The sequence below is a fragment of the Falco rusticolus genome, chromosome 15 (assembly GCF_015220075.1).
Source record: "Falco rusticolus isolate bFalRus1 chromosome 15, bFalRus1.pri, whole genome shotgun sequence".
Taxonomy (NCBI): domain Eukaryota; kingdom Metazoa; phylum Chordata; class Aves; order Falconiformes; family Falconidae; genus Falco; species Falco rusticolus.
The window spans coordinates 8,639,918-8,666,499 of NC_051201.1; the positions used below are offsets into that span (position 1 = coordinate 8,639,918).

At 36.8% G+C, this 26,582-nt stretch overlaps 1 protein-coding gene across 4 annotated transcripts in view; it reads right to left on the reverse strand.

Annotated features, from left to right (window-relative positions):
• CDH8 (cadherin 8) overlaps window positions 1-26,582 on the reverse strand; it is a 214,158-nt gene that overhangs the window by 120,506 nt on the left and 67,070 nt on the right. For 3 of the 4 annotated variants that reach the window (XM_037409396.1, XM_037409397.1, XM_037409400.1), the window contains exons 2-3: window positions 16,810-16,900; window positions 16,454-16,716 (exon numbers count right to left, since the gene is read on the reverse strand). In XM_037409396.1, coding sequence (XP_037265293.1) covers window positions 16,454-16,716; window positions 16,810-16,900 — 354 coding nt within the window. Of the gene's footprint in view, window positions 1-16,453; window positions 16,901-26,582 lie in introns of all 4 variants that reach the window. The other variant, XM_037409398.1, reaches the window with a different exon arrangement.

The following is a 26,582-nucleotide window of genomic DNA, read 5'->3' on the forward strand; positions in this document are numbered from 1 at the left end:
AAGAGTGACATTCTCATCTCAGGGTACATACAACTGTGAATTTCTGAGTATATCCACAATTTTTCAGTGAACTGCATCCCATTTTTATGCCACATGAGCTCAACATAATGAATTAAGGTGAATACTAAGAGATCTAGAGAAGCAGCAAGTTCCTTTCTACAGACCTGCGTGGATATGCAAAAGTATTTTGTAATAAAATGTGAGTTGTAATGCAAATGCTTTACTGAAGTCAAAGAGCATTTCAAAAACAATGGATCTTTTCAAGCAAAATAAATAAACCAGCACATAGCCTCTATTAGTCTCAAATATTATTCTCTTAAGTTTAGAAGGAAACTAATTTTTAGAAGCCTCATACAGTAGAAGTCACATACATTTGAGAGGTTGATTAATATCTGAAAAGTGAACAGCTGGACAATTTTGTGAAAAAAATATTTCAGTTAAAAAGAAAAATTAATTCCTTTGAAATCTTTTTTGCTACTCCCATAATCTTTTCTTCCCACTCCCTAATTGGTCCTAATGACAATAATATTGAGCATGCGGTCAGCACAGATACGCTATAATTGGACAAATTGGAAATATATAGTAAAGGATTTTTTAAATTGTTTTTTTACATCTCTCAAACTTCAATTTCCTTATCAACATAAAGGAATATAGAAAGGGAGGAAAGTAAATATGAGGGAAAAGGTTGCATATTCGTATAATAGAAGTACTGCCACTATGTTCTTGAACATTTAGAAGATGACCCCTCAAATAATGAATAAAATGTGCAAAGGACACTGTTTTACAGTACAAAGAAATCCAAATGGAATAAAAATGTGAAATATATTGAATTTTGTGGGAGTTCACTTCAGTGAGTGAACAACAGAACTGGAAAAGATGTATAGTACCATTTCTATAGCAGCAAATAATACATTATGTTTGTACAACTTCATGGAGAAGCTCTTTAGAAAGATGGCATGGCATATGTTCTGACACATATAAGTGAGCGTGCCACACCTCTGACTTTCCTGCTGTGGCCTTTACAGTGTTTCTAAGGTTGATTTTTCATTATTTTTAAATAATATTTTTAAAACGGAATACATTATCCAGCCCTAATGCTTGACAAAATGTACAAGTATGCATTTCTTTACCTGCAAGGCCTGATTTGCAGACACGCTCAAACTACACAAAAGGTTCACAAGAGCAACTGAAACACTGAATAATATTAAATCAGCTATATACAAAATAGACTGAAGTATAGTTCAAAGAACATTGAGAGGAAAAAAGGAATGTTACAGGTCATGTCACCTACAAAGAAGTGTCAGAGGATTACAAAATTTTTATTTCCTAAGGAGCTCTCAGGTCAATTAGCTACCAGGGCCATTTCAGGTCAATTATCTAGCATTAACATGGACATTAGCAGATGGCTTCTTAGATTCACAAAGAGACTTAGAAATCTACCAGCTTTATGCAACTATAAACTCTCTCTAGCCCTGAAACATCTAAATGCCTTTTTCCAGGTTTGCATGAAAGCTGACAGCTGTCAGTTTGCATATATTTCAGCCTTCCACGTCACATGGATGTAAAAATAGACACACCCTCTCTCAGAGAGCCTGATTTATAGAATCACGCAGCTAACTTTGAGAGAACACAGGAAACGTTGACGATTTCCTCATCCCACATTTTAGTCATAGAATTAGGCAGGTACTTGAAAATCCTCTCCCCCAAAACCAGAACACTGACGACCAGCTTTCACTCCTCTTAATTCCCTTCCCCTAGGTTACACCATTTCTCTTTATCCTTATTCTTTATTTTGCTCGTTTATGTTTAATTTTTTTGTGCAAAGGGAAGAACTTTAAGAACACTCACCCCCACCTATCAGGACCCCTTGAATGAAGGCACTCTCCTGAAGGAGGAATACTGGCCTGAGCTATGAGCCTAATGCACAAAAAGATTCACACTGACTCCGCATCAGAGGTACTTTCTGCCTGGGCTGAAGTTTCAAGCAGAGACAGCTGATCTGAGTTTTTCCTATTAGCAAATAAATTCAACAGATTATAAAAAACTATTAACCAAGTCACCTCATCTTCATTGATGTTTTAACTCAGGTTAAAAATGTAACTTTTGTATTGAAAGGTTTTGCTCTTTCTCTTTTTTTTTCTTTTAATCATACTTGCACCACATTTTAAAAGCCAATTACTGAATATCCTGTTTTTAAGAATGTTTTCACAGTAAATTAAGGCAATGTTTAACAAACTCACTAAGCAAATTGTCTTAGAGCTGAAGTGTTATAATTGGAAGAACTCAGTGAATATTTTCATGGTAATGCAAAACAGAAAAATCTTGGTCCAAGAACATAAAAGACCAAATTCAGACCTCAATAACTAGGCTTTACATATCATAGCCATAGAATAATCTGGCAAACTGAAAACGGAACTTAAAATAATCCAAAATTTGTTCTTTGAGAATGAACATATCCACACCAAAAAATTCTGAATTACCAACATAAGCCTACTATTGCATTTAAATATGCAACTAATGTAAAGCCAAACTTTTAAACTAGAACAAGGGGGGGGAGGGGAAATTGTCACTGGGAAATCTAGCACCTTATTTAAAAATAAACATTGTCAAAATGGCAGCTATCTTGCTGGGTTACACACTACCAGATTCCTGGTAAATTGTTTACAGCTGGGGAGTCATATCATCTTTCAGTATCAACTTTCTCTGGGTTCCGTATTCATAAGAGCCCTTGATACCGAAATGAGTGAAAATAGGAATAAGAATGTTCAATTCCACAACAAAAATAGAGACCGAAAGGTTTCGTTGTAGGTCTGCCATATACTAGGCTTGACAATGTCTGCTCTGCCCAAAACCAGACAGCTTTGTATCCACTTAAGCATGATATATATCAGAAGGTTTGAAATAAATGCAGTGTATTGCAACCAAGATGATTCTAAGCACATGCTGATTTCTGTCATCCCCTCCCCCCCACCCTATGTTTATTTTGCTCGGCCAAATAAGATAAAAACTGTATCAAGATGTGGTTTTGACTCCTAAGGGAGAAAAAAACAGAATTCTTTAGAAAGGCAGTAAACTCCTGGTATAATCCAGCATTTAAATAATATGTTAGACATATCTATATATACACGGACCAAGACACATATGCATACACATAGAGTAATACATATATTGTCCTGCAGTTCTGTATTAAACAAATGGAATACCCTGTAGAAGAAATACAGTACTAATAACTCAAAATAGCACTTCTGTTCAAGTTGCATTGTACAAGCCTATTTGAGTTCTAATTGTGTGCTGAGGTTCTCTCTTTTAATGCCTTGGTCTATTTGAAGGTTAGCTTTTGGTCCCATGGAGATAAAGGAAAATGTGCCAACATTTCAGAGATTTGATTACCTGTATAAAATTATACTTGCTCATTTTTCCTAGGCAAGATACTCTTGGGTAAAGTTATATTAAAGAGGGAATAGAAATAGTGTACATCCAAAGAAAATATTTTCCAATTACACTTCACAAGATGCAGAAAATATTACTTGTTATAGAGGATTATGAATGAGATAATTACTGAGAGCTTAATGTACCTAAAGCTAGAATAAAAGAGAGAGAAAAATATTAATAAGTGGTTACTGACTGTTCTGTTTTTTTGTAATAAAAGGCCAGAAGAGTACCAAGGACAAACCTTTCCACAGTTTTGCTATGATACGTTATGTACAAGAACTTTCTTACTTACACAGCCCATCATTAATTTCTATAAACAAAAGTATACCAGTTTTTCTTGAACACCCAAAACACTTTATGCATCTCAAAACAAGCTTAACAATATTTTTTCATATTAAGAATTGAAAATAACAGAAATTTAGAAATACATAGGATAAAATTTTCATTTCACATATTCCTAACGAGTAACCTGCACTTTTGAAAGAATCCCAACTAATGTTAGGTTGGTAAGGTATAGAATGACAAAAGACTTTGAGTTTTAGAAAATAAAGTACGACTTATTATCACTTTTTGATTCTCCAGCAAAATAAGTATTCTTTGCAAGGGCTTATCAGAAATATTTGAGCTTCCACATGTAGTATTTCAATACAGGTGTGATCAATAGGGAAGATTATTAAAAAAAAAGGATTTTCAAGTAGCTGCAGCTCTTTTCCTGCTGCAAAGCAGAACTTGGTATGACATGCAAAATTACCTTTGGCAGGTGATGTTTTTTTTTTTCTTTTCTTCTTTTTTTCTCCCCATTTTTGGCTCACAATACTGCTGCATCAAGCATGAAGGTACAGTCACTACAGAAAAGGTTAAGAGGATTTCTAAAAGGATTACAAAGGACACAAACACTACAAGGGTCAATCTACACAGAGCAGAAGCTGCATGAATGCTGTGGCTTTCTTACACTCCTGTGCTTAATTAATTCTGCTTACTTAATTCCAGAAAGAAATGGTTTCAGTAACAAAACACATGCCCTACTAAGTCTTATAGTCCCCTCTTATTAAAAGGAACCCTTTTAATATTCTCTTAGACACATGTAATAACGTATATATGCACAACACAAGAGTTTTCATCTTAGTGTAGTCATTGCTTTTTCTTTCATCTCTCTGCCACCACCAGACACCGCATAAACTGTACATAGGACTTTACATTAACTTCATTAAGACAGGCTTAATGCCTAGTGAGTTTACTAACCAAATTTTGAATGAATTTGACCTATTGGATCTCAAGCAATTCAAAGTATCTGGAAGACTGGACCCCTCAAAATTATTTTTATCAGCTAAAAGCAGTACTGTGAAGCATACAGCTTCACAAAGCAGAAATTCTGCCTCTGTAACAGAGCATATCACAGGGCATAATAAGGACAAGTGATTTATCAATTAAGTGGCAGAAAAAAAGAATAAATTAAGGATTAACTATTACTGGATTATTGGTCTCCCTGAGAAATCTCAAAGACATGCTCCTGAGAGATTTCTTTTGATAGTGTCTCATGGGGACAATGAAACACCTGAGTACCTGAAGACTGTATGACGGTTATTACAGCAGGAAGGTCACCAAGAAAAGAGACTCCTGAGGTCAGTTACTTTGTCCTACACCAGCCTAGATCCTCCTGTGCTTCGGAGGTGCTCAGAGCTAAATACAAAGTGGACTATCACGAGTCGGTACTTGCATTCTTCCAGGCTGACAAACTGCCTTCCTAACATGACATCAGAGAAACTGAGCCTTAAGACAAAATGGAGCCACATTTGCTGTCTTGGAGTGGGGAAAGTATCTCTTGTGTTTTCCAGTCTTTCTGCAATTTGCAGAATTTACAAATATATTTCTGATTCTGCATAGGATATGTCAGTTGGAATAATAGTGGCTCATGTTATATTTTTTTCCCACTTTACAGGTATGTAACACATACATTTCATAACACAGTCAAAGCACTGCAGTGAATCTATTGTCCCAGGGGGGCTGAAGCCTAGCTAGTGGAGCAAAATTTTGCTTCACTATCCATCCAACTTTGTCCATAGGTATTTGTCTATTACAGTACTTCTGCAGAATGCATTTGATTTAGAAACATTTATTCACAGAAAGCTCCATTAAAAAATCCAAATATTTATTTACGCATATATACTACTCAATTCCTATCATTGCTTATTGCTAGCTTGCAGTAACTAGCAGGTGGTCTTCTGGAGTGACAGAACTTAGATCAATTACAGAATGATTACTTAATGGGGTATCAGTGCAGCTACCTTCTAAACAGAATGAGAAACCTAATTCTGCCTTGCATTTTAAAGTGCTTGTCATTTTCCTTATTTTTGAGGTATGATAATTCCACTGTGTCAGTAAGCCTTATATTCACAGAATGGTCAGGGTTGGAAGGCACCTCTGGAGATCATCTAGCCCAACCCCCTGCTAAAGCAGGGTCACCTACAGCAGGCTGCACAGCCACGTCCAGGTGGATTTTGACCGTCTCCAGAGAATGAGACCCCACAGCCTCCCTGGGCAGCCTGTGCCAGGGCTCTGTCACCCTCAGGGTAAAGAAGTTCTTCCTCATGTTCAGCTGGAACTTCCCGTGGTGCAGCTTGTGCCCACTGCCCCTTGTCCTGTCGCTGGGCACCACTGACAAGAGCCTGGCCCCGTTCTCTTGACACTTGTCCTTAAGACACTTGTATGCATTGATAAGGTCCCCTCTGAGCCTTCTCCCGGCTAAACAGGCCCGGCTCTCCCAGCCTTTCCTCATAAGGGAGATGCTCCAGTCCCCTCATCAGCTTCACAGCCCTCCACTTGCCCCTCCCCAGCAGTTCCCTGTCTCTCCTGAACTGGGGAGCCCAGCACTGGACACAGCGCTCCGGGTGCAGCCTCACCAGGGCAGAGCAGAGGGGCAGGATCACCTCCCTGCACCTGCTGGCCACGGTCCCCCTCATGCACCCCAGGATCCCACTGGCCTCCTTGGCCACCCGGGCACACTGCTGGCCCACAGGCAACTTGCTGTCCCCCAGCAGTCCCGGGTCCCTCTCCGCAGAGCCGCCCCCCAGCAGGTCAGCCCCAGCCTGTACTGCTGCACCACATTGTTCCTCCCCAGGTGCCGGACCTTACACTTCCCTTTGTTGACCTTCATGAGGTTCCTCTCCACCCAACTCTCCAGCCTGTCCAGTCTTGCTCAAGGGCAGTGCAGTGTTCTGGGATATTGACCACTCCTCCCAGTTTTGTATCATCAGCAAATCTGCAGAGGGTGCACTCCGTCCCATCATCCAGGTCACTGATGAGTAAGTTGAACAGGACAGCACCCAGTACTGACCCCTGGGGAACACCACGAGCTATTTGGTCTTTACACCTTGTGATACTATTACTTGTTAGTGGGAGACAGCACTGTCTATGGAAATTAACAGAAAATCAGAAAGCTTGTCCCCTGGCAATGCCACAGACTTGAGACATAATTGCGGACATTGAAAATGACTTCTCTGCCCACACCATCTTTCTGCATTTACATTTTCTTCCTCAGCTACATTCTGCATATCCTATTTAGACAGTAACGGCTTCGAGGCAGGAATTTTCTCCTATTCAACAAAATGTATCAAAATTTTAACTAATGCTTCTTAATACAAACAGCAGCACTAGCAGCTCTCACATTTACTGTTACTTAGTGTACTATTCCTCATTTGCTGTAGTTCACTTCATAAAAATGCCCTTCATGTATGCTTTGAGGGTATGTACAACATTTTAGAAAATCACAGAAGAAATAAGTCCATGCTGAGATTCCCTTAAAAAAACCCCATGGCTTAAATCTCAATTTGGTATATAAAACTGTTTGTGCCAAGTAAAATCCTGGTACATGTTTTAAATTATTCAAGTAACTTCTTTTTATTCATATGAAAACTCAACAAAAAGTAAAAGTCCTTGTATATTTAGATCAGCACCTGCTCTCAGTTAATCAAATATTCTAACAGATATGCAGGAAATAGAAAAAATAATCAAGATCCATTAATTAGAAGAAACGAACTATAAATTTGAAATATTGTTTTGGCATTAAACCTTGGTTTTTCATAAAGGAAGAAACACAATCTTTTTGCCTCTGGACATTGTATTTTCTTGTCTGTGTGACATGACAACAATAGGAATTGCAAAGTGTGCCAATACTCTACACTAAAAGTTTTAGACCACATAACAGAGAACAGGTTGTCTGCAAAACAGACAGCTAAAAAAAAAAAAAAAAGTTAAAAGGGAATAGCAGTTATGTCAGTAAGGGTATTTGAGTTGAGTAATATTGGATATCACCTTTTGTATCATGCTTTAATATACAGGATAATGTTACATCAGTTATGTTGCAGGTTATCCCAAATTAATTTAAAAATATGGAGGTTTTTTTCCATTCCCTTTAATATCCTGATTTCTTATGTTGGGTGTATAACATGTCAATAGCTTTTAATGATGCTTGTAGCTTGACGACCTTAGACAATTATGTGATAGATGAGCTATGGTTTGGTTCAATTCCTGTATCCTCTGTGTGCTTCACGTCTGGATGCCCGCCACCAGTTTTGTATATACTGAAATTCACCTTTTCTCAGTTGGTAACAATACCCCTATTGTATGTATTGTATGTAAGCAGTTCTCTCAGCAAGGGAAAAAAAAAATTGGATAATATGGTTTCTGGATTTAAACCAGGAGATGACTAGGGCACTCTAAACTGCTAAGAAATATGTTTCGCTGGTTCTACCTACAACTGGGTTCCTTGCCTCCAGTGATCCTTTCTGAGTCAGTCTTTTATTTAACTACATTCCCTCTCATTGAGGCATGATGTAACAGCAATGCACAGTACATCAAGTTGAAACACAAACCCTCAGCTTTGCTTCTATTCACCAGGGGCTGGGTGCATAACAGTTCCTGAGCTCAGACCCTGAAACAAGAAAAGGGATTTCTTACATTGCTCCTAATGATTCCTCTGGTTAATTCAGGAATGGCATTGATAGTCCCCAGGGAAAGCTACACTTACTTTTTCTTAGCTGCTGGCATGACTGCTGTAAAATAAAAGCTTTGAAAGAAATTATGGAAGGAGAATCTTTACACTAATAGAGAGTCCTCAAGGAAAAAAGAAAGTTATATGTTACTCTATATCACCACAGGTGTTCCCCAGGGATCGCCAAAAGGCTGCTCAGATACATAAATATTTGCTTAAATATCTTTAGGGAAATTATCTACATTTATTTTCAATGCCCCACACATTGATTTCAAATAACAGTTACCTTTAAACATGGCCTAAAATACTAATTGAAGCAAATTATTTCCGTAATGAGGTTTACTGCTTTGCATCCAGATTAAATTGCATAGCATCAACATCCGAATCTTGTCCAAAAAAATAAAACTCATCAACAACCAAATAAAAGACCCTCAGCTGTGAAGTCCTTGGTCTGTTCCACTACACACATTATGCCTTCCTTTTTCTTCTTTCACTTTACTAAAATAGGAAAAAAACCCAATTTTTAAAACAGAACTTTCAAGAAACAAAATTTGTGCAAGCTCTTTCCCATTATTTTCACATGCAAACTAATTTTTCTTGCAGTTATGGTGAACGTGTGTTTATTACATCCTAAAAATACAGAGCTATCCACCAGTTAAAAAGTCAGCCTTTCTCAGATGTAATTCAGTTCATGAATTACTTCAGCTCCAGAGCTCTTACTGGAAGCCTGCACACACTGAAGGAATTAGTCCCAAAGTATTTATCATTTTAATGCAAAAATATTTTAAACGTTTTTATTACGTAAATCCTTGAAAAATTAAGGATCATATCTGGACCTGAAAGCAATAAATAAATTCTTTCACTTTACTGGTTGAAAGGCAACATGTTCTGTCACTTTTGGGAAGTCACTACTATGTTTTCAGCAGCCTATGGGAAATATGTTTGTCAAGTTCAGAAAGGATAAACTTTTAGCAAAACACCACCATCACAATTGGCACTAATTGGTAGTTAAATTGACAACTGGAACTGAAGCATCCTGACAGCACCAGAGGTGGGCCCTACAGGTAGAAATTGAAAACCATTTACTAAAGCAATGTTGGAAAGACTAAACGATTATAGGGCATCTGTGTAATATCATGTGGAAGGCTCTACTTAATTTTTCATACTGTCACTTCAGCAATTTGCATGCACACATGGAAAACATTTCAATTAATTGTGAGAAAGATAAAGTGTTTAGATCAATATATTGAATAAAAGTACACAAGCTTCTAATTCTTCACAAACAAACAAAAATTCTCAATAACAGCTACTTTTTTTTTCAGATTAGAAATCTTTGTGGCTTTAGAAAAACATGACAAGGAAATTTAAGCAAATAATGTTAAAGTAACATCAGGGGATCCAAATGCCTAAGCACACACAGTGAAATCATATCCCCCCATATATACCATTCTGCTTTTCAACAACAACAAAAAAACCTAAAACAAAAATCTCAACTCAATTCTTTGATATTATACCATGCTTATTGTCTATGAAGTCTTAAACTTAAGATGTTAATCACATCACTGAGGTGTCCCCACCTCAGTAAAGAAAACACAGAGGGCTCAGAAGGTGCTTGGTGTTTTGTAGGTTGACCCTTTACCATGCAGGATTCATAAGTACCTTGACATTATAATGCATTCCTTTAAGTGCTTACCACATTGGTGGTCCATACTGGTACCTATTATGTGCCACTTTTTTTACTCTCTTACCGTAATAGTGTGAAGCAGAAATAAAGGAAGCAACTGATGAAATGCCTTTTGGTTATCACCAGTGCAGTTGTACTAGCTGACATACAAGTGTTGAAAGTTGTGACTCTACTTAAAATGTGTTTATGTCATGCCCCCAGACTAGAGATAAGGGAGCATGAAAGTGTTCAGCCTTACCTAGTGATACTCCCAGAAATATACAGCAATGAGATTTTGTAGTCTGAGGATACGTCTTTTTTGTCAACTCTAAGAAAAATCATGAAAACTATTTTATACTGTATTAGAGAATTTACATACCGTTGGCTCAATTCAGTCAAAATTTCCTTCTTTAAATTCATGCTTTCCAAGAAGAAATTTCTTTGAACTCCTACTTAATTAAAAGAAAAATAAAAACAAAACCCAAATCAAATTTGTGTAGGCTCAGGAATATTTTTTTTAAAAACCAGTACTTTTATCAGGCTTTTATAAAATGTTGTATAGTATATTTATTGTCTTTGCAGCAACATTTCTCAAAGAGCTTTTCTCAGAACTACTGACACTCCTGCTTACCACACTGATTTAGACCATATAAGCTGGAGCATTCTATGAAGTATATAGGCATCTCTTCTCCTTCAGAAGCACACAAAAGGCAGGGGGAATTAGTATTTTCCATGAAGAATACAGTAGCAAAATAAATGGTATGTTTCAGCTGCTGGGAGTTTATTAAACATATGTAGGAAAATTAGCGTATAATTATGGTTGCAAAACAACAACAAAAATCTAGGCCTTAGAAAGCAGCGTTGACTTTGCAACATTTCAGATACTAAATATTTTATGGCTTGCATTTAAATCATAGATACCAAAACATACAAGCACATATTGGAAGGAAAATAGAAGAATCTATTTAATATGGTGTTCTGATTTCTGCTGTTCTAATGGTGAAAACTTTAATGATACATTAATGTAGGACCATGTTATACCCTGTGAAACTTATGCTAGGTCTATACTACACCTGTATTTCACAATGATTTCTTCCATTCAGGGAAACAACTTGTAATTCACACCTAAAGTAATGACAGCCTTAGTTGTATACATTACGGGTTTGTATCACTTTGAGTACAACAGTACTTTCAGGCAGCCATTATAATCACAAGCTCAATGCAGGAATAAAAAGGAAAGCATATGGAAAGAACTTGCTTAATTAAAACCTTGTTTACTTTGCATATATATATCACTTGTACTTCAACAGAACTATTTATGATTTTAAACAAGTAAGATTTTACCATTTCCTTGTTAAGAGATAAAATGTATGTTGGCAATGAAATCAAAGATTGCATAAAACATGTATAATGTAGAACATACAGCTTGAAGCTATTTATAAGTGCTCTCTGCATTTCCAGGTTCGGTTTTTGCAGTAGCACAGCCTGAAGCACTTAACCGTGAAAACATGATGCCTTTCTTCTACTCCTCCTACAGGAAAATTATTTCTCCTCTAAAGGCCTGAACCTAAGCCCCATACATCAAGTGAAAAATCTCCATTGCTCTAAAAAGCAGAAGTTGCCTAGCTCGCTCATCCTACAAGCCGTACAAACAAAATCTGCATTTATCAGAGTGAAGACACACATCACGTAAGTGAGAAACAAGGAAGAAAAACTCCACAGTTACAGATAAAAAATGTCTACCTGAGACTACACGACACTGAAAAGTTGACTCAGGAACGTTCTTTCTGAGTCTCAGTAACTCAATCTAGTTTGTGTCCTCCCCGTCCCGACTTTTCAAAGCAACTTCTCAAGAGCCAGCACAGCTCTTCTGCCAACCACAGGCCACAGATGTGACACAGCAGCTGTGCCTGTGAAAGATGCAGGTCTTCCTTGGCTTGCTCACTTTCAAATCTCTCATCACAAAGACTGCATGCAAAATATGCAATATATTACTTTGGGACTTGAAATTGGTAAATACCAAAAAGTCTGGGGAAGGTTAGGGGTTTTCTAAATAATTAAATCAAAAAGAAACCAAAAACTTTTGTCACCTTCATGCCTTCTTTTGTTCTCTCCACACATTGTACTTACAAACGACAACTATTAACACATCAAACTATCCCAGGTTTTTGCTTAAAAACTTCCATTAAAGTAGGTCCTATCCCATTTAAAACATCACAAACAACACGTTCCATAAAACAGGAGCTACAATTAGATACCCAGAACCTAGTTTCCTAATGCTTTTAAACACTATTACCTATTTCTTGTAAATTTGGTATCTGTCTCCTGTGAAAGAAGAGCAGCGTTTGCTCTTCCACAGATTTCACAGCGCAGCTGCCATGGTGCTGTATACGCATGCAGAGGAGACAGAGATGCAGCAGTGTGTATCAAGTAAAAGTTCTATCTAACTAACCAAGTCCACAGGGACGGCATGCAGTGTCACAAGACATATCACTCTACACTCCAATGAGGTTGTCAGCCACTGGGAGGCCTGCAAACTGCTGACAGCGCTAGGCAGTGTACAGAGTCCTCTAAAGCAGATGCACTCGCTTTGTAAAGTATGTACCTGTTTCTATGGATGAAGCAAAAAGAAGGAAATTAAGTACGAAAAGGTATTTGTAAATCTATCTTTCTGTATTGTATTGCTGTGAACAAAACCAAGCTCATTTGAAGTATGTCACAGGAACATGAAAAAGGTTACTGTGTAGGTTTCTCAAAATGCATATATACATTTCTACATGTACAGATCAAAACAATATGGAATTTATTACAATATCATTTGTCAAAATAAATGCAGTATTAATACAGACAAGAAAGAAAAACTAGAACGTTTGTAGCATTTTATGGAGAAATCTGAAATTCAGAAATCACCCTAAAAGTAAGATTCATACACTTTTTACAGATGTGTGAACTCAAGTAGAGCTGCATATTTTGAGTTTGTTCCTACTGAATATAAATATTAAAATTGATATTAAAAGTGCATATTGTTCAAACTCATTGTAAGAAGTCCAAGACTGAAAGCAAAAGATTTTATCCTGTCCTTTACTCAAGCCATCGAAGAAAATGACCACTCTTTAAGAAAGAAGTGACATTAAATACCCTATCAGTCTTACCCCAGATTCTTTCATTTATTTGAGCAAATACATTGGTAATGCATTTATTAATATAAATTTGTGCAGAATAGCAATAAATAAGTACCTTTGAAGAGTGTGTGGTTGTACTGCAACATTTAAAATTCTGAAGAAGGGTCTTCATGCCTAGAAGCTGTTTCTCTCAGAAAAATGGAGCAGCCTAATAAAATGTATTACATATCTCTATAAACCCTGTGTTGCTAAACTTTCGCTGTACTTCAGAAACTTTGGTATCACATCTTTTTAACTAATTGAATGAATGCTTAGTACACTCTATATGCCGCCTTTTATTTTGAAAGTGATTTGTATTGTTTATATTTATTATAATTAATCTAAATTTTCAGTTTTATTTTGCTGACATACATTTCAATTCCGTTAGAATCAAATGCTTCTACTCAGTGTCTTTCCACCCACTGACATAAAAACCGTTATTTAAGTATCAATATTATTCTGAGCAGTTCTTAAGAGCTGAATTTTCAGTGGGCTTTAAAGGTACATTTGAGAACATAGATTCTGCTTGTGTGTATATTATTTCTGATTGTGAAAAAAATATATATTTTTGTATTTAATATCCAGAGCACCTAATTACATTGTACAATCACATTGTACAAATAATATATGACCACAAAAGATACCATATACACTCTAAAATAGTGTAAAAATGGAAGAAAACTGCAACCCAAACCTACATAACTAGATTTGCTTCAAGAATGTTTACTTTGGGACATTAACTGTCAATAAATTTGTTTAAGATTATACTAGTACTTTGAACATGTAAAAAAGCACATATAAGAAACACTGTCTCTATAATGTCAGAAAAGCACATATATGTCCAGAAAAATGCAGCAGATAGGTAGCATACATATTTGGTATCCACCATGTTAAGCCTCTCTACATCAATTCATTATATCGTATTTTAAAGAGTGTCCTTCTTTCAAAGGCTGGCCAAAAAACCCCCAAAGAAAATCAAGGTAAGTCAGAGGGCAGAAAAATAGTTGATAAAGAACGTCACAGAATGAGGGAAATATTCCAAGTGTGCAAATCCTTTGGCAGGGGGCAAAACTGAAAGGCTGGAGGAAGAGTGTAAGCAGAAAAGAGATGAGGAGGAACTAGGTAAATGCAAATCTACTGTGAGTTCTGAAAAGGAGGTTATTTTTAACTTGCAGTGGATAAAAATGCGATGAGGGTGACAGAGGACAAACTATAGCCCAGCTTCATGAAGGAGGAGAGCATTTTGGTGGTGACATTCTGTATACCTTGAAGTTTCGGCAAGAGGGCTTGCTAAGAACTGTGACTGAGGGAGCTGCTGCTTTATAGTCAGGAAGAATTAAGAGCAGCTCTGAAAGATGTGGAGTACCTCTGTTCCCACTGACTACAGCAGAGTTTGAAAGCACCCACAATACTTGTAAACCTTAGGAAAGAAAAATAAGTCAGAAATAGGGATTATTTTTCTGGAGAGTGTGAAAAATTACAAGAATATTTTAAGCCATTTCCATAAATAAAACCAAGCATTTCTCCCTAGGGGAGCAAATGTCACTTTTTTCTCATTTCCATCTATATCATGCAGTGTTTTAATTAGGTAGACGTCTCAACAAATAGATTGTCACAGCATTTTAGAGTAGCTAATTCTATTCAAAATGCCAGCAGAAGATGGCATAATGTCTTCATTGGTTTGGCTTAGTTTAACACACCCACTTCTATTCACTGATGACTCAATTCAGGATATTATACTCACCAAAAAAAACTAATATTGTAGAAATATTAAGACTTGGATACACCCTGAAAATAGAAGTACTAAAAACTCAGGATTCTCCTCAGCTACTCAAAAGCAACTCGAAAAAATTTTAAAAGCTTGACCAAAATATTCTGAAAAGAATAAGGTGGATAAAATATTTTAAGATCTCAAGTAAGTGTATCACGATCTCTTTGACATTGTGATATGTTACTAACTGCAGAAATACAAATGAGAACGGATGTATAATACCTGATATAAATATAAATTAACACAGCACTCAAAATTCACTGGATATAAAACTCATTACACGTTCTGATGCTAACTTTTGACTGGAAAGTGGCTACACTAGGGAAAATTTAGGAATGCACTTGATCTGTGTTTTCTTTAGCAATAGTTACAGCTATTGACAGTACCTATATTATACTATATCCTATTCCTTTAACCATAGATTTTCCAATATTTACATGAAATTAACTGATATCTGTAATTTCTGTTCACTAGCGATTTGTTTGGGGGGGGTTTGTTGGTTTTTTTTTTTTTTTTTCTTTTTCACTCAATTTCAGTAGCCAGGTAATATGGCAATAATGTACCTGGTGATTTGAAGGGATCCGAACTTTAGTGATACAACGATCAAGTATTTATAACTGCTCACTATAGGCCAAACACCCATTTAGGAACAGAAAATTCTTTTCTAAGAATAATTCTAAAGATAATTAATTCCTGATGAATGCAGACAGCCTATGATATCTTTTTACAGAAAGTGCAATGCTGATTCACTGACTGAAGTTAGTACACACCAAACTACAGAGTAAGTTAAAGCATGGCACCAACCAACGGTTTAAGGCAATAGCCAAGCTAGGACACATAGAAAAACATTATAAACTTCCCAACTTTGAAAGTACATTACAAAATCTGTGACAACACTATTATTTCATATGTGTGCATATCAGGACCTCTCTAAAAACTAGTACATTGTAATATGCTATATATAACACACATCCTTTTTTTGTTTTTCAGATTCTCAGAACATAAATAACTTTTCTGTAACCCGGCTGGAAACAGAAAATGATCTGTAGGTGTAAAAACCTTTCTGAATGAATAAATACGAACATTTACAAAAGGCTGCTTTGGTGAAAATCTTCAGCTGACAGAGCTGAAGAGTGGTGACTAATATTAGTAAAGAAAGGAAGTGTATATGCCTGCATATTTTTGTCAAATGGAGTATGTGTAATTTTGTTGTAAATAGCAGGTTAGCTAACCAGGAAACCATAACCTAAAAATGAAGTACCTTTAAAGCACAAATGTATGGATATTAATGAAGAATTTCAGAATAACAGAGCACCTCAAATCTGAATTTCTTAGAAGAGTCCAAATGACTAAAGACCTTCACATACTATACATTTACATACTTGGGGGGGGGGGGGGGGGCGAAAAAAAAGAGGTAAAAAAAAGTTGTGCCTTACCCGGCCTACTAGTATTGGTTCAGGTCCAGAAAATTCTTCTAATACAAACATTTGATTCCAAACCCAGCCTCTCTTGGAACGGTTCAAAACTCTTTGTTCTTCAGTTAGCCTTTTCAGTCCTGTACTGAATCCACTTGGCAGTACTTGAGATTGATTCATTGGAGCCATATAAATGGAAGGAAGGACAGTAATCCATAATATTATTAATGGAGTCCATGTATCCATAAGCATTTCCGTTAGTCTTTCTGGCATTGTACCACAAGCTATGCAAATCACCACAGAAATGAAATTATTATTTTGCCTTCCTCCAGACTGTAGCAATCCAATTCATCATGCAGTACAGAACATTTACTTACAGCTCCTCCATGTGTTTACAGCACAGTCAAGGTAAAAATATTGTAGATTATAAAAACATGATCCATTGAGTTTTCCGATCATTAAGGATTCCTGGTGGGGGGGAAAAAAGGTTAAATTAGCTTAAAGATCTTACTTTTACATCATAAAAAAGCTATATTAGGTTTTAATTTTGTAGTGTATAATATTAGTGCATATTAAATAAGTTCAAAAATATAATTTATTCTGTAAATTCTTTCACTGCCTAAAATAGTAAGAGAAGATCCAGATAAGTGATTACACCCACAAGAAAACATTTTACTTGCAGTTTGTTTTGAGATATGAAGAATCTCCCGGCCTCCTTGCTAGCCTCTACTTTTTATGTAGTCAACTATAAACACTTAGCATGACAAATAATAAAAGGCAAACAAAATAACGTTCTTGCATACAGACTTACTCTCCTTTCCTCCACAAGAAAAAATAAAATACATCTCATAAGTGCACAGGGCTCCAGCAGTACATTCTCATTTTAGTAATCACCTAGCTGCAGAGCACACAGCTCAGCAAAACCTTCACAGTCCAGCAGAGGAACACAGCTGCTAAATCCACTGCGATTTCCATGATTCCCAGACCAGACCACTACCAGAATCTAAGCAAGCTTATTTACGTACATCTGCACTACAGAACTCTCCGTGTCTCTCTCGCCTTCAGAGAAAACACACAGTCAGATTTTATTTCAAAGACATTTTCCCTGTTGGACACCTGGGATAATTTTGCCTGTCTTTCCCCACCCACCCTTTCATGTAGTAGGCGGCCACATCAGGTTTCAACTCTGTGTAAATATTCCTTGAAATGGACAAGAAAGTTAGCACAGTAGGGCTTCCTAATGCCACAGTGATTGACATAAACCTGTAGAAAGGTAGCTGGGCCATGGCTCGGGGAGAAGGGCTGCATTGCAGTTACTCTAATGAAGCTGGAGCTATGTAAAAGTTTCCTGATACATTTTCTTTGATTCATATCCAAACAATCTCATGAGAAACCGCTATATACACGATATATAGAAACATCTAGTGGTAAGCTTACACTCTGTCTTCCACTGGATTTTTTTCCACTTTAAAATGAGTCCCTACTGTCGCAACTCTATGAAAATTTTGGGGAGTTGTTTTTGGTGGGGTGGGTGGGTTTGTTGGTTTTTTTTATGTTCATATACTCTCATAGAAGAAAATACCTGAAAACATGAATAGCACCGGTGAAAGTCAGCTGTTATTTTAAAAGCAAACAATGTAAAAAGTAATTTATTTTTTTTTAAACTTCAGTAATTGCCAAAGCAACTGTGAAATCTGTTGCATGAAAATCTGAAAGTGTGAGAAACTTGTCTTGTTAAAAGGGGAGAAGAGCTGTTATCAACCTAAAACTCAATATCTGAAGTAGCATGGAAGACTAGTAAGCTAATAGTGCAGCGCTTTGACAATGCATCAAGAATGAGGTGAATATCCATTACAGAAGTAACTGTGTGGCTTACAGGCCTCGTTGCCAACTGAGATGGAAAGAAAGAAATCAGAGAATACAGTACACTCTTGCAATGAAATTTTGGGGAAAATGTGAGGTAAGTAAGGGAGGCCTTCAATCTCTCAGCATTCTCTCAATACCAGGAAAAGGTAAAGGATGAGGAGCAAACAGTCTAATTGCTTGATAGGAAGGGTCTGTCAAATCACCTGAAAACCCTCTGTGGTCTAAGAAATTACATGGAGGTGACTGCTTCTGCTTTCTGGCACATTTTAAAAAGATAGATTTCCTGGGCCATGTTTGGTGGTAGAAGGTATCAAAACGTAGAAGCAACCAAACTTTCAATGAAAGTGGTTAAGATTATTTGTACATATCTTTGTGCATATGTGAGTGGGCTTGCAGTTGCATGTATCTGCCAGGGGACAGATTTTTCTGATTTCTTCAATGGAGCAAGAATTGAAACGCAGGAAATATAAAACCACCGCAAAACAGAGCAATAGACATCATCTTCAAACAATATTCAGGATTAAATTCGAAACTAAGGGCAAAAACTGAAATCCCAGTTTAAGAGTCCTTTTCTGTAGCTGAGCTTTCAGTTTTTACATACAATGTGATTTTTGACCCAGAAATAGAGGCCATCAGAAACAGAATAGTATGTTACACCTTTGTCCAAGAAAGTCTGAAAAAGACCCCAAGAGGGCCATGACTGACTTTCTTACCCTTCCAGTACAAAGTAGTATAGTTCTTTTTACTCACAGGACTAAATAATAATAAGGCAAAGCACTTCTTTTCATATTCAAGAAGCTTTATGAGAACAATTCCTAAATAATCTACACAGGCTGCCTTCTAAAAGAGATGATATACGAGATAAAACAATACGATGCTCACAGAAACATTTTTGTTTGAAGAACAGGATATGTGCTTTTTCAGACTGCCACTCTGAATCCTGGGCAAGCATTAAATTCATTTCAGTGCATCCCTTCTCAGTTCCTCCCCCAGACCTCCTGCCTGTTTCTCTTCACTTACTCCAATCAAATTCAGGTCCTATCCACTAGCACCAACGCATACAATTCACTATGACTGGACCATCCTCACAGTAGCTCCCTATTCAGCAATACTTTAAGGCAAACAAATCAAAAGCACACCAAAAATATTAGTAATGTACATACCATGTAATTAAATCTAACTCCATGAAAAAAAAAAAAGTGAAGAGTACAGTTATACAAGCTCAGTGAATGCAAAACTGTGAGACTCTCAAGTACTGACAGAAAAGTAAGGCACGTATTGTGCAGTGCAGGGAAAAGAAAAAGATCTGACAAGACTTTGGCATGTATTGCAGGGGAATACGACCAGACTGTAACAGCAGAACTCGATAAATTTCTCTACAGTTCAACCTAGACTGCTGGAGCCTTTTGAGATTTATTGGAGGAACAGACTTTCATTTGGGATTCACTGCTCTATCAGTAAATTGTGACATTTACTTTGTGCAATGCATGGAGACTGTACCGCCCCCAAATTTCTTTACCAAATTTGGAAATTAATTTTCTTCATTTCTGGGGCCAGAACACCATGTATGTGGGCGGGAGCTGATAGAAGGCATTATTAAATATTTGGACCTGCAATTTTCACATTGGCCAATACAAAAATCAAGAAATGTCTTGTAGCTAGATAATAATCCTCTGGATTAGATGTGTAGGAGAAACCAACAGGGCTACTGAACCAGGCTACTATAATGATATTAAAAAGCCATATGTAAAGGGAGATCTGGCAATCAGGGAAGACTACCAGGTGAGGCACAGTAGCATTTTTCCTTCTTATATTATGCCAGGGTCTAAAGAAGTGGCAAGTATGCAATGACAGCAGAATGATTCCAGCTAAACCAGAACTAGCTTTTGCTAAGCAACCAGAAGAGGACAAGCACATGGCCCTTAAAGAGTGTATTCCCACCCTTATAAAGATTTTGTTGGTGTTGATTAAAGCATAATTTTTGGTTTGAAAGTCCACATATTCAAATGGCCCTGGGCTGTTTTCTTTAACAAAACTTCACTGTTCTAAGAGGTTTCCCTGTATAGCATATGTTTTATACAGCTATAGGTACAACTCTAATCCAGAAAAGCTGTTGACAAAACAGCTTTAGTTCTTCATTCATCCCTCAGCGAGGAAAGTGATATTTGAAATAGAAATAATTTATTTAATGTAGCAAAGAGGAAAAAAAAAAGTGACATTATGTCAGGTAGCAGATATTCAGATAGCTGTCTTATGTTTTAAAAACATAAGACTGTATTCATAAATTTGGTTGTCCATGCACAGCCTATAGAGAAATACAGATAAAGCTGAGTGGGTTTTTTTTCTACTTACTGTATGTGCTGATATAGTTTAGAAAAATATTGTTCTATTAACAGGAACATGCATTTTGGAGCACTACTTGTACAAGGCCACAGAGTGCATGAGTTTTATACAACACCAAGTGATTACAATGAAGTAGAATTTTATAACCTAACACTAGAACATAACTAGCATATCAACTTTAGAAATTAATGTAATATACATTGCAATGCTTTTTGGAACTAAAATCTATGTAGGTTACCTGTATGAGTTAATTGCCTGCATAAAGTTAGAGCAAGGTATGGCAGTAGGTAGTTATAGTAGATATACTAACTGATGACAGTTCTCATTTTATATATGAGTGGCGGAACGCTTTATGACACCTAACATCTCTGATATAACTAATTTTGCTAGTTATTTTAGAATCATCTTGTAGCTTTAAAAGGTGAACACTAGAATGCAGTAGACTTGTTAAAAAAAGATTAATAAAGTTAATAAAAGAAGTTTAAGATATATAAACTTATTCTTGAAAAAGAAGGAAAGAAAGATCATAACAAGCTTTAAAAAAAATCGATTTATCTTTAGATTTCAAGCCACAGAATACATCTGGTCAAGTAAACCACTTTATTGCAACGCCAGTGCATTGATTTACACCATAATCTCAGTTCAAAAGATTTTAGAACTGGTCTAGTTTTTCTTCACATAAAAAACACATAGGGTTGTCTTAAAATCGCAGCAATTTTTTTTTCTTTAATTCTGCATTTACCTTACCATTCGTAGTGATGACATATAACAGCTAAGCCCTTTAACCTCAGTGTTTCATTAGGGTGGATTTTATCAATTCCTAAACTGTTAACAACCAAACCAACCAACCAAAAGTACTGGTTTATTTAAATAAGTTAGACAAGAGATGCCAGAAAAAAGTTGGTGATCTTTGCCTAAAGCAGTGTTTTCGGTAGAATTTTCAAGAATCTTTTGTACATTAAATGACCTCTTCAGCATGCATCCAGAAGACTGCTATTGAACTGCCACAACATGAGGAGATAGACAGTACATAAAGGCAATGGAGTTCTAGAAAAATGTTTTAGATGTCTTTATACATACTTTCTACCTTTGCCACTACTTCAATATAAGCAAATCTACATTACAGTACAAACAGCCTCGAATAATTGATGAGAGGCGTTGATTTACTGATCACCTAGAGAGTTCCAACTATTGCTGTGCGACAGCAAGCAGATAGCTTGTGTACTTCCCATGCTTCCTTCGGAGCCTCAAAATGCCCCCTGACCCACGTGGGCTTTCAGGACCAGAAGAATGAATTTAATTTAATTTCTGTCAGAAATAAGGATCCTTACATCTGCAAAACAGAGCTGAGGGTAATAGTTTTAATATAGGTTATGAGAATGAAATAGGAAGGCTAAGCAGGTGTCCATCACAAAAACTTACATCTTGTGACTTCCTTTACCTGAAATTCATTAAGCAACAATGAATTTCTCTTTACATTGTCACAGGTTTCCCACAGCTCATGATCAGGTATTATATTTCTCCTGTCAATAGGTCTGCAAAATTGGGATCCATTTTGACAGCCTGTACACACGTACAGGTATTTTGTACCTTTTTTTGTTTCCTTTGTAAACATCCAAGTAAATTCCCTGTTATTGTTCAAATTACTATTTTTGTTTTACCTCTGGCCATTTTTTTTCTTTCCTAGTGTTTTTGTCTCCACAGTAACTGAAGTGTTTGTGGTTTTTTTTTTTTGTTTGCTTGGTTTTTGGTTTGTCTTCACACTGTTCTTCCTGTCCCTTAAGTTCTTTAGGTTTACTTTTACTACTGCAGGTATTAGCTACACTACCACTTATGATTCCTAGTCCCGTTTCTCAAGGATTCAGAGAGTCCTTTTCCATCAACAGTAACAACATGGTGCAAAGCTTTCCCACCATGGGAAGTACAATTATTTTTTCTTCACTGATCCTCTTTTAGCAACACAATAGAGCCATATACAGCCTTAAGTTTTTAGTAGTAAAAATGTAAGGCCTTAACACTCCCTAGCGCTCCAGTCTCACTTGCAGGAACAATTCTTACTCATAAGACAACTGTAGTAAGGATTTTAATTTGTCATTAAAGCAGAACAAAACCGAAGTCCATCAGAATAGAACTATCAAGACATCAAAACCAACAAATAATCACGTCACCCCTGCCTGCATAACTTTGCTATATACTTATCCTGTTTCCAGTACGTATCCTTTATATTGTACTTGAACTTGAATTTAAATTACCTTGGATAAGGCAGGATTCTCTTGTTTCTGTTGCAAACGAATGAGTACTTCTTGCCATAAGTAATAACTACTGTTCTTTAGTGAATTACTCACTTGGGTAAAGATTGCTCACATATCCCCCAAAAGTTAAAATTATAAAGCAGTTCTCCACCTTACTGCGAGATGAAGAGGGACTGAGGCTGTAATCAGACATGCTGCTATGGCAGTAGCTAAGATCATGCTTGGAGTGCCCACTGCTCAGTGCCACTTGCATGCCCTGTCTAGACTTCACTGCCTCTCTTATCTGCCATCATAATTGTATGTTAGTCACTCCCTAACCCAGTTCTGTCAAAATGATCTTGTTAACTTAAACGCTTTTAATAGTAAGGTGTTTTTTAAACCAAATCATTTTGACAGAGTTGGGTTAGGCCATTGCTCATGCTATTCTGCCACCAAGAGCAATTTTAATTTAAGAGGTTCTTGCCCCCGTCCCCATCCCTGCAACACGCCAGCTGCACGTTTCCAATAATACTTCTCCATCCCCATTGCTTTCTCCGCTGCAGCTCACTATCCCTGCAGTTGTGCAAGGCAACACTGTGAGGCAGAACAGTGATATGTGGGTTAAGAAATAATTGCAACAAAACCCTGTTTCAAGAAGTCTCTTCCTTCAAGTTTATAACCCAGATCATTGCACAGCTAAGAGCCCATAAACTACAGGACAACAACAGACAGTTCTGAAAACAGCTGTGCTGCCAAAGAGCATATGAGGTTTAACTATATGCTTTAGAGAACAGTTGGACAAATAGTTGAATCCACAAAACTGAGTGGAGGATAACTTCTGGAAAAGAGTAAAGAACAGGGAATTAGGGGCAGCAAAACTACTTAAATAAAACTCTGATGGACTCCTAGTATATAACCATGGCAATCTGATGCAGCTCTGTCCATTGATACTGGCAGATTTTAGGGATGGAAACCTCTGCACTGCAGCCAGGCAGCAGGCAGATGTGCTGTTCTGAGAAGAGTGTCTGTCAGGAGGGGAACTCCCAGCTATCCTGACCCTGAGCAGCACACAGGACCACGCAGTGGAGAGGGACTGGAAATGGCAGTGAGCCAGCAAGCAGATTCTGGGCCTTGCGTGTTCTAGGCATTGCCCCAAATCATAATTATCATTTGTAGCTGCTCTAAATTTCAGTGAGTAACAGTGATTTTAAGGGACCTGAATTTTATGTCACCTGGAGTTAACTGTAACATAGAAATGCATTATCCACACATCCTTTCCTTCGGCCAAGCACCTTCAAAGGAGGGAAAATGAGATGGGAAATGTTACACTAACTCTGCTATAGCAGCAGGGTGACATAGACTTGAAGTATACTTTGTGCTGCCAGAGATGTGCAGGAGAGGATCCTGCCAATACAAGTGCATATCAATTGTCCAAGTTTATTTTTATATATTCTGTGTGGCAATTTGCTTATGGCTGCTTGCAGAATCAAAAGGCAGTTATCTAAAGAATTACTTGTTTCAGCAAAAATGGTAACAGACACTACCTCTTCCTTTTGGTCTTAGATATTCTGTCCTACATGCGCGAACACAGGGTAATTCAGTGTGCAAAGATATGCCACTTTATTTTGTAAGCTTAGTCATGCATTGCTACTCTTTATAGTTACAGACATCTGAAAGTTCTTCAGGTAAGTGACTTCTTAAGCTCGTGTCAAATGCTAAGGGACTGTTATAAGCACAATGTTCATCAGCCTTTGCATTGGACATTTAGCTGATGGAATCCATACACTTGCACTGAGGATATACAGACATGCAGATATACACACACAAGTATACAAAAAGGTAGCAGTTAATTCAGTATTTGGACCTTTTGTATTTCTTGGATAACTAATCTATACACTTATTATTAGCAGAAGCAGGTTATTCAGTTTTAGGGGTCTGTTTCAGGGACAGAGGGAAGGCAGGGTTAGAAAAGCTTTTCTAAGAAAAAATCCTCTTCCTTTAGTTTCCTTACTCTTCTTGCTTTAACTAGGAAACCCCGTGATGGGTATTCTGAAGTAGAGAAGAAGCTGCTATAGGATATAGGTCATTAAACAACTTGACTAATGCTTTGGGATAAAGAGAAAATGACAAGTACATCATATTGAAATATACCTTCTTTAATCAAAGTAATATAATGTAACAAATTGCCTGTTAGTCTGATTGCTTAACATAGTACTTCATCATATCTACAAAGTCTATTTTGTGTTAGTGACTACCTAAATATTTTTTATACTTTTTAGAAAATAGTAACTTTCAGGAAATCCTTTTTCTTAAAGCAAGCAAACAAAACAGAACAAACCAACAAAAGAATATCCTGGCCCTATGATGTCATGCTTATTGCTTAACTTGTATTTCTTATTGGGGATACTTTTGTTACTCAGTAAAATCAACATGAGTCAACTTTAAAGCTGCCAAACGCTCTGATACTTGTATATAAAGTTGTCAGTCTTTCCAGAACTGTTCACTACTTTACAGAACCAGAACACATTTAAAAAAAACCCCACTGCTAGCACTTCCAAACTATTTTTTCTCCTTTATTATTTCTTGCATTGTGTAGTGCTCAGGAATTCTAGTCATGAATCCAACGGAGCTACACATATACTGATACAAGACAAAGAGGCAATATGTGCTCCACAGTTTGCAATTGAAGTACCATGACTTTTTTGATTTCATTTCCTCTCCAATGAAATGAGTATCTACAACATTTTAGGGTTGGAGAGTTTTTTTCTTGTGGATTTTCTTGGTGTGTCTTTTTTTTTTTTCTTTTTCATGACAGCTGATACCAAAAGAGTAGGCATTGAAATGACAATATAGCTATTTTAGACCTACCACAGGCATTTGCAAACTTCCCTTTCAACCTCTTGTACTTAGAAAAGGAAAAAGGGTTGGTTTGGGGTTTGCAGGAGCCAGATACTCCCCAGATGTGTGTCAAAAACATCACTTCACCTCATGGCATTGTGTTGAGACGCTCACGATGCAGGCTCAAAACAGAGAGGGAAGAAAGTAAAAATCTGTTTGAACAACCAAGGTGGACTAGAAACTTAAACATGAAAAAAAATAGTTGTATCTGCATTGTTTTCATTCTATAGTAAGAGGAAGAAATGAACTGAAGTCATTTTTATTCTCTACAGTCCACTGATTAAAGCAATTTTCCTTTGACTAAAATAGAACTGCATTACATATAGATTTAATAGCTTCAGCTCATGCCAACCTCATCTCTCAAACCGATGCTCATTTTTATGAGGGTGTATTACATAATTTGAAGACCTATATCACTTTTAAAGGAGAGAGGGGAAAAAAGGCAAGTTGTGCACAACATGAAGAGAGCTCATAAAAAGGCAAACAGATTGGCCTGCGACTGAGAATTAGGTGTTAACCGTGCTCTGCCTAGGGCATCGTTTATCATGACAGTTTCAGCAGCTGGGATGTGCTTATCCTGTACTTGCTGAAAAATGTTTAAATATTAATGGAGGACATAAATACCTTGCTTTCTGGCTTCTTTGTCAGTCTTTTTTTTTTTTTTTTTTAATATACAACAGAGCTTTCATTTTCATTGGTTTCCTTTAAAGGATATTAGGTATTCTCTACATAATTTAAAAAAAAACCAAAATAATTAAGGATAAACTCACGAGTGTTTGACACGTATTCTGATTAAAGTAAGAATATAAAAT